Source organism: Chionomys nivalis, chromosome 4 (genome assembly GCF_950005125.1).
Source record: "Chionomys nivalis chromosome 4, mChiNiv1.1, whole genome shotgun sequence".
Classification (NCBI taxonomy): Eukaryota; Metazoa; Chordata; class Mammalia; order Rodentia; family Cricetidae; genus Chionomys; species Chionomys nivalis.
Genome location: NC_080089.1, coordinates 75,252,802 through 75,268,752, shown reverse-complemented (window position 1 = coordinate 75,268,752; position 15,951 = coordinate 75,252,802). Strand labels below are relative to the sequence as shown.

At 38.8% G+C, this 15,951-nt stretch overlaps 1 protein-coding gene across 1 annotated transcript in view; it reads left to right on the top strand.

Moving 5' to 3' along the window:
• Positions 1–15,547, top strand: part of Hcrtr2 (hypocretin receptor 2) — a 92,909-nt gene extending 77,362 nt beyond the window's left edge. Inside the window, exons 5-8 of the mRNA XM_057768483.1 lie at positions 5,586–5,806; positions 9,658–9,779; positions 12,176–12,398; positions 14,771–15,547. Of these exons, the coding sequence (XP_057624466.1) occupies positions 5,586–5,806; positions 9,658–9,779; positions 12,176–12,398; positions 14,771–14,825 (621 nt within the window). The 3' untranslated portion in view covers positions 14,826–15,547. The remainder of the gene's footprint in view (positions 1–5,585; positions 5,807–9,657; positions 9,780–12,175; positions 12,399–14,770) is intronic.
• The last annotated feature ends 404 nt before the right edge of the window (positions 15,548–15,951 follow it).

Genomic DNA, 15,951 nt, shown 5'->3' with positions numbered 1-15,951 from the left:
ATTGATAACTGATGTTGAGAGGGCCCTGCTTGCCATGGGTGGTGCCCATCGCTAGTGGCCCTGGATGAGATAAGAAAGCGGGCTGCTGGATTGGGCTGACCTTATAGGTTCTGAGCCAGGGTAGTTGCAGGGGAGTGGAAGAGGGTTTCCTTCAATCTGCCATCTCTCCCATGTCCTCACCACCAGGGTGAGCTCTCCTGTATTGCTAGTGAGTTCACTTGCAGAGATGAGCAAGGGGCGGGTCCACTCTCTGACTTTGACATCCTCAGGGTCTGACCTCACACACACTTTCAGGGTCAGCTCTACTGTGCAGGTATGGCATAGGGACAGCTCTCTCTAGTGCCGAAACTGATTGATTTCCCCCTCTCTCTTTTTTTGCTCTCTCTCTCTCTCTCTCTCTCTCTCTCTCTCTCTCTCTCTCTCTCTCTCTCTCTCTCTTTTCTTTTTCTCTTAAATTTTATTTTATTTAAGACGGGGAGGTTGCAAGGCCAGAGGGTAGATACGAAGGGACAGGAAAATGAACGAGATAGAGATGCATGATATGAAAGACACAAAGAATAAATAAAAAGGAGGGAAAAAAAAGAAAAAGAATAGAGCAAAGCAAGCAGCACCCCCCACCCAGAGCCCCTAATTCAGTTCTTGCCTCATGCACCTGCCTTGAGTTCTTGCCCTAACTTCTCGTCATGATGCATTGTGATCCCCTTGTCTGCTTTCCTCCCCAAGTTCTTTTGGGTCCTGGCATTTCATCACAGCAATAAAAAGCCTAAGAGAGTAGTCGTTCTAATGGTGAAAGATAGATTCTCAAAGAGTTTTATTTACATTTCCCTGATAGCTGGGAATGTTAAACAGTTTTTGAAAACATTTATGGGCCATTTGTGTTTCTTCCTTTGAGACTAGCTGCTCGTTTTATTTTCCTATTTACCGACTGGCAGTTCTGAGGTTTGGGTATTTACATTTTATAGTGCTTTATTTATTTTAGATATCAAGCTCCCAGCGTGAGGTATAGTTGGCAAAGACTTTCTTCTTAATCTGGGGAATATCTGCCTGTTCTGCTGATAATTTTGTTTGCTGTGTAGAAACTATTAAATTCTATAAAGTCTACTTCTTGATTCTTGGGACTATGCCCTGCGTCATTAGAGTTCTCTTCAGCAGGTTCTTACCTATACCATTCACAATACACCAAACAAGTGTATTCCCTATGTTTTGCTCTAGAAGCCTCTTTCTGTTTAGGGTTTTGTCTATCTATGATCATTTGAGTTTGCATGTGATTATGGTAATTTTGGTTTGTTTTCTAGTTTTCTGAAGAATGACATTGGAATTTTGATAGGGATCATGGTGAATTTGCAAATTACTTTTATCCATATGGACATTTTCATAAAATTAAATCTGCCAATCCAGAAACATGAGAGGCTTCTCCTCTATCTGGCAGCTTTATTTCATTTCTTTCTTTCATCATTGCATGCTGTTGTGAGCTAATAATTATTGCTCACATTTCTTTTATAATATATTTTCATATCCAAGATGGTTTACGCTGTTTATTTGCAGTGTAACGAGCATGTCATACTTATGGCCTACTTTCTAAAGTTAGATATTATGGAGCCCTCAGTGACAGATTCGTAAAAGACTTTCCATAGGTATAATCTCATGGAATTTGTCTTTTCTCGTCCATTTATATCATTATTACTACTTTAGTTTAATAAGACATGCATTCAAAATTCTGAGGCCTGGAGTGATAACTCAGTCTGCAGATTGCTTGCCGTCCAAGCATGATAACAAGACTTTAATACCCAAAAGTCATGCAAAAATATCTGGATATCATAGAGCATACTTGTAATGCCTGTGCTGGAGATGAGGAACCACAAAGATCCCTAAGGCTAACTGTAACGGGGTTCAATTAAAGATGCCACAAATAGCTAAATGGGAGCTAAAAATCTGAGGGTAAAGACGTCTACTTACGATGGGATTTTCTGTCCATATTTTTTTATTCTTCTCTATATTCTTATTTATTCCTTGTTCTCACTTGTTCTACATAGTTCTATCCATTACAAACGTTCCCAGTCATATATACCCTTAAAACCAGCAATTCTTCAGCCCTGGCAGGTTACAGGGCTGGAATTCTTTTGCCCAATAACAATCCAGATAAGTGTTTTTACACACAGAGAGAGACAGATCCATGGGAATGGCTAGTACACATCGGATAAACTCCTTAATGAAGAAAGTTAATTAAGAAAGAAATTAAATCATCAGGGAATCCAAGAGGAGGAGATTAGCGTGCTGCACTACATTTTTAGGTGGTAAATAAAAGGTTTATTTTCAGTAAAATTATGAATAGCACACGATTGTTTAAATCAGCATGCCGTATCTTTTCTCCCAGTAAGCATAGAGGCTTCCAGGTGACCAGGCAAATTACACAAACAGGTAGTGTAAACAGAGACTACCTTTAGTTTCCCAGCTGCCCAGACTGGAATAATCAGACAGAACTATATTAATTACAACACTGTTTGGCCGATGACCCAGGAATATTTCTAGCTAGCTCTTATATCTTATATTAACCCATTTCTATTCATCTACATATATATATATATATATCACCACGAGGCTGTGGCCTACTGCTAAGGTTCTGGCATCTTTCTCCTTCAGCAGCTACGTGACGTCTCCTTGACTCCTTCTATTCTCTCTCTATCTCTGTTTGGATTTCCCACCTAACTTTGCTAAGCCATTGGCCAAAACAGCTTTACCCATTAACCAATAAAAGCAACATATATACAGAAGGATATCCCACATCAAGGTAGAAATCTTAGCTCTTAATCAGATAACACACGTACATGAGACCTGCAGGTTTTACTGGCCTTGGTCTGGAGTTAGAGTTACTGCTCTTAGCAAAGAAGAGACCCAGACCTCCTAATTATCAGTTCTGGCCTATGCAGTTATCAGCTGTTATCGGCTGTTCTGGTCATGGGGTAAAACCAGAACAGCAGCTTGGGCAAATAGCAATTCATTGTCCTTGGTTATCTGTGACTATCTTAGATGAAATGCTCTATGCCTGGACCCTAAGCACTGACCAAATGCCTGCTGATAAAGATAATTGCAGATCTCTCTATTTACCAAGGTAAGAGGAATGAAGTCCTGGCAGTGGGAAACTGTTTCCACTAAACAGTTCTTAACTGTAGGAATTAATCCCCAAATATGTAACAGAAAGGAACACAACAAAGGGCAGCCACTTACAAAGCAATAATGCCAAAGATCCTCAGTAGTTAAGAGCACTAGCCTTTTGTTTTAGCCTTTATCAGATCCCTTAGTTCAGATAAGCTGCTCATGAAAAGATGGCTGAGCAATTACTGTTTAATGTTGTGGCTTCTAGCATACCTAGCCAGATAACCTGGTCTGCTTTACAAATTCCAGGCCAATGAGAAACCCTGTCTAAAGAATAAAGTGGATATCAACTAAGGAATTTCATTCTAGGTTGTCTTCTGCACTTAAGTGCAGTAGACTACTTCAGGTCATATCTTTAGTTTGTACGAACTTCAAAACACACCCTTTTTGAACTGTAAAAATTTTTCCTTTGGAAAATTTATATACAAGAGAGTAAGCAGTTTTTGTGTGTTGTTCAGATGCATGTATGTGCTCAGCTTTGTTTATGTGCATGTGTGTGCACACGGACTAGAGGTCAGAAGACAACCTACAATGAATTCCTTAGTCATGACTTAAGGTTGTGACTCGTGTGCGATTCTTGAGTGTCAGTTGTTGTAATGACTCCAAATAAGTTTTCTACTGTCTCCCTTGGGTGCTCGGTTTCTCTGCACAGTCGATAATTGCAGAATGAGTGAAAGGATTAAGCATCTTCTGCCTCAGATCCTTATCTCAAAGTGGCATTGTTCCATTTCTTTCTTCTCATTGCAAGGGCCTCAACTCTGTACCTCTGTGGCACTTTTTCTTCAAGGGAATGTTTTGATGCTTGAAGAAGTCATCGGGAAGAAAATTGGCTCTCTCCTTCATAGGAACACTCAAAAATAGAATAATCTTTATGGTTTTATTTAGAAACCACTTCAAGACCACTTAAGCAGGTACTTAACAGGCTTTGTGATAGAATTCCTCTGGGACTTTTTAAGATCCATTGCTATTTTTACAGAAACTGTTCCTAAAACTACATTTTATAAGGAGAACCACAGCACTGGAGAGATCCTCAGGAGTTAAGAGCACCAGCTGCTCTTGCAGAGGACCTAAGTTCATTCCCAGCACACACATGGCAGTTCACAATTATCTAATTCTAGTTCTAGGGAATCCAACATCTTTTTATGACCTATGCAGGCACTGGGAATACATGTGGTGCACAGATATACAAGTGAACAAACACTCATATGCATAAAATAAAAATTTAATCACTTTTTGAAAAGTTTTAAAAAGTGAATCACAGAAGAGGGAGAATTTTTAGCTCTTTGTCTCCCAGCGGTTTGGTGAAGTGGTCCTGCCCAGGTGTGAGGTGTTTCTGTTGCAGCACGGGTTTTCTTTTGCATCATTGATCTCCTTAACTTGAGAATATGGTCAAGTGGGGTCTCATGTAATGAGACTCATCTGTTTGGACCTCAAAGCTCCGTTCTCAAATAAGCGATTCTCTAACAGACTTTGATCTTGTAGTGTAAACAGTCACAGGTTCCATGTAACCTTCATTCTGAGAGGCCACGGGAACACACTGCTCTGTACAGCATGCAGCACAAAGATAAAAGTAACAGCTGAGTAATTGTAACAGAATCAAGCTGTCGCACTGGTGTACTTATTGGCACATCTTATCAAAAAAGAAGGCACACTCTGATTCTGATGTTTTGCTAAGGTCTATCAATTTTCATGAGATTGTAATTAAGAAAATATTATACTTGGCAGAACTTCTGCTATTGTCAACTAACTGAAAATCAAAGGAAAAGCATGTTGTGTAATATAATTGCTACAAATCGTGGCTATTTGGAATATTGGTGTAAGACCTGGAAGGATTTTCATTGTATTTGTGTGCTTTCTGGAAGGACAAATTGCAAAATTAGTTTCAGGCAATTTTGTAAATGTGAACAGTAAATCACGGAGAATAGCTTGTTTTGTTCCCTCTATGCATAGATTTATTTGCTTTGTCTGAAGGAGACACAGGTGCTATGCCTCCCTATGACAGCAGATGGCAGTAACGATGCATCAAAAATTCATTCAAGCTTTTGGGGTGTGTGTGTGTGTGTGTGTGTGTTTGTCCCGCTATAAACGTATGTGACACTTGAATCTAGAATTTATAATGGACATTTGTAGTTGGAATTTTCTTAGCATTCTTTTCTCCTTATTTTATTTCTCTTTTTAATAAGGGCCTGTATTCTTTATTGTTATACTTTGAAAAAGTCGTCATGCTTTAACACAACAACAGAAGTTTGTTTTTAACTTTTTCCCACGCAGACATCTATTTGGCATTTGACCAGAAGAATGCTAAGGATATATAGTCAGGACAGTGCTCTGGAGAAATGGGAATTCTATATTCCAAACTTCTGCTTCTTAATCTTCTTCACTTCCATGTGGAAATTTGCTAAGTACCAATGAGGGATCCCCTTTCCTTTCAGATCCCAGGAACTTCTTCTGTGGTTCAGAGAAAATGGAAGCAGCAGCAACCGGTTTCTCAACCCCGAGGGTCCGGACAGCAGAGCAAGGCCCGGATTAGCGCTGTGGCTGCTGAGATAAAGCAGATCCGAGCACGGAGGAAAACAGCCCGGATGCTCATGGTCGTTCTTCTGGTCTTTGCAATTTGCTATCTCCCAATCAGCATTCTCAATGTGCTAAAGAGGTAAAGCCCGTGTATTTATTTGAAAATCAGGCAGCTTGACATTTAATTAAGAACTCCTTTCTTTCTAAACAGACAAAACCCTCTCCTAGGTACTTTATCCGGCCAGTCAACTCAGTTGTTAGAACACTTAAGGCAATGTCAGCCTTCTAGCATGCTCTGTCAGTGGAGATTTTCAGTTGAATGGTAGATAAAATAGCTGTTTTCCTAACCTCTCGGGGTAGATTGCTAAGCCTTAGATGGAGGAAACATTCTAATAAAAATTGTGTTTCAATAACTAATTTCATAAATAAAAATGCACATCTGAGTTCTTTTTCATGAGAATAAATGGGTTTCCAACATTGTTCTCAAATATATAAATGACCACACTGCAGTCCTTTCTTTCAAAGAAAATATTTCCAGAATAAAAAGAGATAAGAATAATTCATTTGGGGCACTAAGCACAGCAGCCATAAAGTAGATATTTTGTGTTCAACATTAAACCTAGAGAAAGATGTCCATTTCTTGAAGTTGTTGAAATAATTTTAGTATTGATATTAATATGACATATGTATGTGTTATATTTATATAATGTAGTATAACATTATATTATACATTCTACATATTATAGTACCATGTTATATTCATGACAATACAATATATTACCACGTTGTATTGTATCAAACCTGTTGCACACAGACTGGTCCCAAGGCAACCTTAATTCCATTTCTTTTTTTTTTTTTCTATTCTTTTTTACTTAAAATTTCCAACTGCTCCCCGTTTCCCATTTCCCTCCCCCTCCTCCCACATATTGCCCCCTCCCCCCGCTCCCCTCCCCCTATCCCCACTCCACTTCTCCTCCCCCTAGTCCACTCCCCCTCCCTCTCGATACTGAAGAGCAGTCCAAATTCCCTGCTCTACAGGAAGACCAAGGTCCTCCCACTTCTATCCAGGTCCAGGAAGGTGAGCATCCAAACAGGCTACGCTCCCACAAAGCCAGTTCATGCATTAGGATCGAAACCTAGTGCCATTGTCCTTGGCCTCTCATCAGCCCTCATTGTCCGCCCTGTTCAGAGAGTCCAGCTTCAACCCATGCTTATTCAGTCCCAGTCCAGCTGGCCTTGGAGAGCTCCCAATAGATCAGTTCCACTGTCACAGTGGGTGGGTGCACGCCTCGTGGTCCTGATTTCCTTGCTCATGTTCTCCCTCCTTCTGCTCCTCATTTGGACCTTAAGAGCTCAGACGGTTGATCCAAATTGGGTCTCTGTCTTTCTCTCGATCCATCGCCAGATGAAAGTTCCTGTGCCATTCTCCTTGGCCTCTCGTCACTTAATTCCATTTCTAAAGGTCTTCAAACTCAATCTGTCCCTTTTCCCAAAGTCAGAGTCAATATCATATTCCTCACAGCTGGGGACCTTAGGGACCGGTAGGTTTGGCTAGAATCAGATAAAAGGTGGTATAACCAGCTGAAAAGATTTGGTCTTTGTGTTTGTTTAAAGACTTTTTAATGAAGAAGTGCAAAATGAACTTTTGTGCAGAAACATCATAGCCTTGTATGTATAAGGTTTTGAAAACCCCTGTTCTTGAGATCTGTGTCCACTCACAATACATCATGTACCCTCTACTACTGCTAAGTCTCTCCTCTCATGTTATTTCTCACAGAAATCAAATGCAAAAAATATTGTCTTTGCTAGTTTCTGTTTTCTGATATTAAGAGCGTCATAGACATGAATGACACTGAATAGATTCCTCCTTCCTCTTCCCCTCATCCTCTCCCCCTATACCCCTCCTCCTCTGTCCCCTCCTCCTTTCCCCTTATACCCCTCCTCCTCTCTCCCCTCCTCCTCATCCCTTATACCCCTCCTCCTCTGTCCCCTCCTCCTTTCCCCTTATACCCCTCCTCCTCTCTCTCCTCCTCCTTTCCCCTTCTTTCCCTCCTCTATTTAGTAGTCTAAACAAACTAGTTTAAGAATGGATTTAGCATTCTATGAGGTGCACATTTGAATTTCTTCTATCTCTGCTCTTGACCTCTGCTTCCAATCATTTCCAAATGCCCTCTTGTCAATAATATTCAGCTTATTATTCTGAATTAAGTACCTTCCTTTCCTGTGGAGCAAAATTTTTATGTTTAATTTTAAAATGTTTCACATTTTGAGCAATAAGCCTGTTTGTATACACACAAACATTTTAAAACAATTTTGAAAATTGTGTTTACTCATGCCATTTTTTATAAATATTTATATTTAAATTTAGCCTTCCTAGCATATCAATTTTGTTTTCATTTATTTTTCACACACTGTAAAGCCCTATCTTCTTTTTCTTGAAATGTAGCCTTTTGCCTGTTTGATTGAAGCTAACTTCCTCCAGGTGATCTAGTATTTCAAAGATTTCGAACTAGCACTTGTATCTTATTGTAGACTAAATTTGTCCACATTCTTCCGCTCTGTATGTGGTTATACAAACTTTTACTGCTCTATAGAGCATCACTGTGTCTAAGAAATTTATTTCTATCATACATCTTTCTCTTTGGAAAGCAGTCTAAGAGACAAGCCACATGATCGTTGATAGGGCCTCCAGGAGGGAACACATCTCTTCTTCCTGGGACAGAGTAGCTGCAAGTGGGTGGGTGGATTTCTGGGCATCATTAAATTCTACCAGAAAAGAGAGTGGGAGATTTCTATGAATAGAATATGGTGGGCTTGATTTTATTTTCAGTGGTGTGTGTGTGTGTGTGTGTGTGTGTGTGTATGTGTGTGTGTTGCGGCACACATATCATAACACGATAACACGGATATGGAGGTTAGAGGACAAGAGAAAAGTTACTGGGAGTCAGTTCTTTGTTCTGCTCTTCATTTCTGCAGTTGTGCTGTGTACTCCAAGATAGCCGGGCTATGAGAGTCCAGGAGATTCTCCTGTCTCCACCTGCAAGTTCACAATATGATTGTTAAGATTACAGATGTGGGCTGATATGTCAGGATTTTTGTGGACATTCTGGGAATCTGAACTCAGGTCATTAAGGAATTACTTTTACCCCCTATCTAATCACCCCACACAAGTGAAAGACAATGTTAAAATTACTCAAAAATGGCCTTTGAGTGTACTGTAATACATTTCATAATATATGAAAACTTGAAACTCATGTACCTAAGGACTATCAGAATCTTACTCATTGAAAACCAGTCACTTACTGTAAACAAAGATACCTCATGGAAATTTCAATGAGACTTGGAACATTAGAGATTAGGAAATATACATTCGTCAGAGCACAAGTGAACGTGGGAAGAATTTAGCACTCCAGTTTCGCACTGGTAATTAAAATATGTGCAATGGGTCTGGAAGATGGCTTAGTGGGTGAGAGCAGTGGCTGGTCTTCCAGAGGACAAGGGTTCAACTCCCAGCACCTACATGGCTGCTGACCACCATCTGTAATCCCAGTTCAAGGAGATCCAGCATGCTCTCATGACTGCTGTGAGTACCAGGCATGCACACAAGTGATGCCCAGACATGCACGCACGATACCATCCATGCACATAAGGAATAGCAACAAGGTTAATGGTTAGTCAATCCATCTAGAAACAAGATAACAGGATGGAAAGTCAGCTTCTATCTTGTTGACAAGAGATTCGCGTTTCCTGATTCCAGCCTTTTCCTCTGAGCTGACTTGTTGTGTGTGTGTGTGTGTGTGTGTGTGTGTGTGTGTGTGTGTGTGTACCCTGCATACCCTGGAAGTTCTGATGGGTACCCAAAACCATTCTGAAGATACTTGGCTGTCAGTGCAGAGTTCAGGGCCAGTTTATTGCTGTGAAGTGTGTCATCTTTGAATTCAATTATTCAAAAGATCCCTCTTGATTTTGTTTCTGTTTCTCTTCCTACAGAGTGTTTGGGATGTTCACACACACCGAAGACAGAGAGACTGTCTATGCTTGGTTCACGTTTTCCCACTGGCTTGTGTATGCTAACAGTGCTGCTAACCCAATCATTTACAACTTTCTCAGTGGTGAGTGTCCAGTGTTTCATCAGGAGCCTCACCTCAGTGGTGGAGCTTCCAGAGCAGATGCTCCGGAACAGTTCTGAAGAAAATACAGACGTCAGTGTCTGTTGTGTGGAAGCTATGACAGCCCCTGACTGGATTGGTTTTGGATTTCTCCTTTTTGAAAGTGAATACATGGCACATAGCATTTCAGAGGGCATTGTGCAATATTTTCTCAGAAAACTTAGAATAAACAGTAAATGGAACAGTAAAAATTTTGAGTACCATACATTCCTTTGATCAAACCTACAATTAAAAAGTATGAAATACCTTTGTATGTCTTCCATTGATATGTTTTTTTTTGTCAAAATGCATGGCATAATTGAAACTGGATTGAAACCAATCCACTTTCAGATATTTCTATACTTAAGTTCCTTGAAGAATTCTCACTCCCCCAAAAAAAAAAAAAAACAGGATTGCTCACAAATAACACTTAAGCTAAAAGATACACACATCCATAACTAATTCAGCACACCTCTGCAATATATTTTACATATATTACTATTTTTATATATTGCGTATATATGTATATGAAATGAATATGATATCATCTAACCCCACTTCTTCCCTTCAAATCCTTGTGATTGTTTCCCAAACATCCCCATACCAAGTTCATGTTAGTTTTTGATTTAATAGCTCACTAAATCCATTTAGAACTGCCCATAAGAATGTAAGTGTGAACCATCCCCTGGAGCTTGGGAAACCTACAGGTGGCCTCATCAGAACTATGCTGCCATTATCTACATTTTTGTACTATTTTGTTCCCAATTACTAGGCTATGTATTTGTTTCCCTTTCTAACTATATAGTCATTTTTATATTCAAGAAAGCTGTTTACTGTACATTTAATAAAGAGCATGTGCCTTCCAATTTCATATTAGCTTTTTGATTTGCATGATTTGTCTAAGTACTTAGAACAGATAGAGGAAGACTTGATGGAGAGATAATTACAAATAGAAGGATCTATTATAGATCTCAAAAGTTAAAAAATAAAACAGGATTTTGTAGTAAAGAGCTGCGGACCACTTCCCGCCACCTGGCTCCTGCATGGCTAGCTTTACACCCGAAATAATTACACAGAAACTGTATTCTTTTAAACACTGCTTGGCCCATTAGCTCTAGCCTCTTACTGGCTAACTCTCACATCTTGATTAACCCATATCTAATAATCTGTGTAGCACCACGAGGTGGTGGCTTACTGGTAAGATCTTAACCTGTATCCATCTTGGAGAGGAGAGCTATGGCGACTGCTTGACTGCCTTCTTCCTCCCAGCATTCTGTTCTGTTTACTCCGCCTACCTAATTTTCTGTCCTATTAAAGGGCCAAGGCAGTTTCTTTATTTAACCAATGAAATCAACACAAAACAGAAGACTCTCCCATATCAGGATTTTGTGTTTTTGCTATGAATACATAACAAATGTTTACATCTGTTTAATTCCATTTAAGCTTTGATAACTGCATACATTTGCTGAAATATTACATGGCAATCTAGAAATATAATTTTTTTATTTCACAAATTAAAAAAGTTTAGTTGGTAAAATAAAAGGACAACCAATTTTATTTCAGAAAAGTAAGTTTGTCACTTTTTAAATAGTTGCTGCACACACACGGGCTAGTCCTCTGGCCTGGCACTGGGTAGGTGAAACCTATACGGAAGTTGGGCGGCAAGTGTTTGAAGCAGAAGGCACAGACCAAAGCAGAGTCCTGGTATAAGGTTAAGTTGGGCCACAGACTACGACCTGGTGTGTGCCTGCCATTGTCCTAGGCCTGGGGACAGTCACCACACCTAGTCCCTCAGAAGCATAGGCCCAGAGAGAATAACAGTTTCCAAGAACAACCTTCACTCTAATAAAGGTGATCATTTCATCATCTTAATGCCTAAAATCTCACTAATAGGTCAAAGATAAGTACTTGCTAAGATTCTTCCAGCTTCTTGCTTTTCCTCTTTTGTCACACATGGGATATAAAAGCAGAATTTTCATAAAAAACTACAATTTATTTTTTTCTGTTTTGTGACCTCTCATGGTTTCAGCATCTTTATAATATAGCACATCTCTGTTTATTTACGTATACACAATGTAGATAGATTTAATTGCTTTTGAAGCAATCAAGTGTCTTACAGGGTGAAAAACTGACGAGAAACACAAGAGTTTTGACTTTAAAGAAAGAAAACAAACATCAAGTATTACATAGAAAAATACTTCATCTTTTAATTTCCTTTCTCTATTTCCTTTATTGATACAAAATACTCCACCTCACGGTTAGTGTGGCTCAAGGGAACGACTCATTTGTACCCTGCGCACTCGGTGTTGAGAGCTGTTGATACATAACTCACCCTCCTTTCATTCTCTCTGGTCTGCCAGGAAAATTTCGAGAGGAATTTAAAGCTGCCTTTTCTTGTTGTCTTGGGGTTCATCATCGCCAAGGAGATCGGCTCTCAAGGGGACGCACAAGCACAGAAAGCAGGAAGTCCCTGACCACGCAGATCAGCAACTTTGATAACGTATCAAAACTCTCAGAGCACGTGGTGCTTACCAGCATAAGCACACTCCCAGCAGCCAACGGGGCAGGACCGCTTCAAAACTGGTAGAATATTTATTGCTATGATGAGGACACCCGACTCAAACTATTCTTTTATACAGACTCTATGAACGGAAGTTTTAGTATCCAGTTGATCCAAACCTAAAATTATTTGTCAATCCATTTTTTTTTAATCGATCACTCTTTGGAAATAACCAAATTTGAAATACTTCCTGAACCATTTACTCGAACATGTTATACCTTTAAACTGCAGTTGGATATGTTTTAGGCTATTTCTTCTTAGTTTTTCGAACTGAAGTTTGTGGCAATTAAGGGTTTAAACATTTCTAATTCTTTTTATAACTCCTTGTTATTTTAATTCCACAACTCAAAATGGTTGCTAAAAATCACAGAAAATCAATCATTTTCTTTCGACTAATAAAATAAGTAACAATTATTAACTAAGTTAACAACAGACATATGTTAATTGACTTAATATTTTTTAAAAATATTCACAAAAACTATCATTACAGTGTGCTAACTGGGAGACTATGTCTGAACAGAATAGTATACAATTTGTACATATTCAAAATCTATCATTGAAAATCACATGACATATATACTATTAAGCTTAATTTGCCACTAATTTTATCTTTCATTTACTAAATGTTCTCAGGTTTATAACTTTACAATAGCTAAGATCTTTGTGTGTGTGTGTGTGTGCAATACAGAATTAAAATGACTGTATTAAAGTAAAAAATTTTTCAGCAGCAGCAACTACTAATACATACTCATTTTCATCTCTGGGAAGGAGTTAACATTTAAATTAAGAGCTAAAAATCAGGTTATTGTATTCTTCGAATTAGGGAGAAAGAGTTAGTCAGCCTGGCAGGAGAAAGAATGTGAAGGCATGGTAGTGAACTTAGGAAGTGAGGGAAGGGAAGCTGCAGCCAGAGTTTGTGAAGGGCTGTAGACTCCAGGTCTGGGACGGGGCTTCATAGCTGAGTCTTTAGCAGCTTGCACTAGGCTAGGATTTGGTCCCCATCACTGAAAACAAACAACAGCAAATAAACGATACAAGGCTTGTTGTGGTCTAGTGAGGAAGAAATGCTGAGGATTCTCAGGCCTGGCGGATTAGTCACACAACCAAAGACAGTGGTCCCCACCACACACTGGCAGTACTGTTACAACCCCCAGTCCATCCCCATTTGGTTCTACTACATTCTCCGTGTTAGTAATTTTAGCATGCCTGAGGCTAAGAGATGGGAAGTTAGGAAAATAGAAGGCTTGCTACTAACTCATTCACAAATAGAAAGTATAGAGTATATTTTGTATAAATGTAAGTCAGGGAATTGAAATGATAATTTTTTTTTCAAATTTGTTCTCTGTAAAATTCTTCCGATGCAAGTATTCACTTCTAAATTAAAAGTTTAAAAGTATATACTCCATCTCATACTGAGCAGTAGACACTCCGATTATATCAAAACAGGATGTTTTTAATATTTAAGAGAGATTTTATTTGAAAATAATTACATTGTCACGTTGCCTTTGCCCAACTCTTCATTCCCAGAGAAAAATAATACAACAAAACTATCCATACTTTCTTTTCAAAAGTTGAGGATTTTGTTACAATGTGCCTTTTAGTACTCTAAGCCAGGACTACCCTCATATATGAGGTTTATCAAAACTATATGTGATGTTCTCTATCTATGAAAATGATTACTTTCAGTGTCTCCTTTCTCCCCTTTGAGAGCTTTGTCTACCACATACTACATGAAAGGAGAGCTGTGGTTTTATGATTATGGTGACATTTAGCACTTTAAGATTTGAAGATAACTTCAAATCCTCTGGGTAATAAGCCTTAATAGCCTTGCAGCTCAATAAAGATGATATATTGATTTTATCCAATATAATTGAGCTTCATTAAGGCTAAGCTGTTAGACAGTATTAGATCCTAAGATGACAGTTCTTGTTACATAAACGAGAGGAGAGGTCTTGAGAGGGCAAGGGGTGGAGAAGGATGAAAAAATAGGAAATGGGAGGGAGGGAGGGAGGGAGGGAGGGAGGGAGGGAGGGAGAGAGAGAGAGAGAGAGAGAGAGAGAGAGAGAGAGAGAGAGAAATAGAGGGGTAGGGAAAAGAAGTGGTATTGGTATGGTCAATCAAAAGTCAGAATTTTTTTGTTCTAAATTAGTGATCCTTAATGTGATGTGGTACCTGAACCATCAACACCTGCAGTCCCCAGGAACTAAGATTAAACATATGTCCCAAACTTACTGAACCTGAATGAATGCCTTGGGCTTGATATCCAGAAGTGTATGTGCTTACAAATTCTACGGGTGATTATGACGCACTTTAGCCTTGAGAACTACTGCTCTAAATGGTGTCTCCGTTAGCCCATCTTATTAGCCCGTGTGAAATAAAGTCTTTTACTGCACAGGTATCTACAGCAGGGAGTACCATCTTCACTACTGTCGGCCTGGCTGGAGGTCTGAGAGAAGAGGCTGAATGTCCATGTGGAGTCTCACCCACGTCATCTCAAAGAGATAATGGTTTACAAAAACAGTTGCCACTGTGTTCTTAGTGTGATGTTAAAGAAGATGGATTTTAAGGCACTTGTGCGCTTTATAAGGGACCTGGATGACTGGAGATTTTATTAAAAGTTCTCAGTTGCCGATTTTATTTACTAAAGTTTCTGTTTTATGGAAGCAGCTCATTTTCAGGATAACTATTGCCTGGAAGAAAACTGTTGAATAAAACTGATACATAAATGAAACTCTGGGAATGGAATCATGAAGTATGTACATATTTCTCAACATTAGGGCCCATGAATCCTGAGTGATTTGAATTAATACGGTGACCTTTGTAGGACAAATGGTTAAAAAAAAAAAGTAGGCCCCAAAACATAGCAGTGTTATTGGGGTGCTTAACTACTTACCTCATTGTGTGCTACTGGCACAGATGAGGGACTTTATAGGAACAGTTTATTTTGGAGCTCAGTTATGCTGAACATTGGACATTTATCTGCCTTTATTTCTATTGTATTTCAAACCTTCAATGTGAGATGTTAATGTCATTAATTTTGTCACTAATACGGATGGTGTAATAATTTTATCAAATATCTTTGAGAATAATGATTTATGAATTTTTATTATATCATAAAACCTTGATATTTTGAGTTTATTCATTTGGGGCTAAATATCATCCCAAGTTTGTGAGGAAAAAAAATGTGATTCCTAAATTTTCCACAATGTGGAATTAAGTAGCTATAAATTATGGATAAGTTTAGTGCAAAAGTGTTAGGCACAGTAATACTCAGTTTCACCCCAATGCACATTGATTCAGGAAGAATAGCAACTATGTTCATAAGTGACAGTATGAATGTGTCTAGAGATGTTACTAACCATAACTGAAATGAGGGCTATTAGCACTTTGATACAATGTAACAATATCAGGTTTGCATTAGCGATGAATCAAATAAGCATCAACTCCATCTCAAAATACATAGATAGTCCTTACGATTAGAGACATTTCAACAGAATTCAATTTTCAACAGGTAACTCTTCTACTTCGTGTCACAACCAAAAGCATAAATTTCATTAGATTATTTTCAAATAGTTT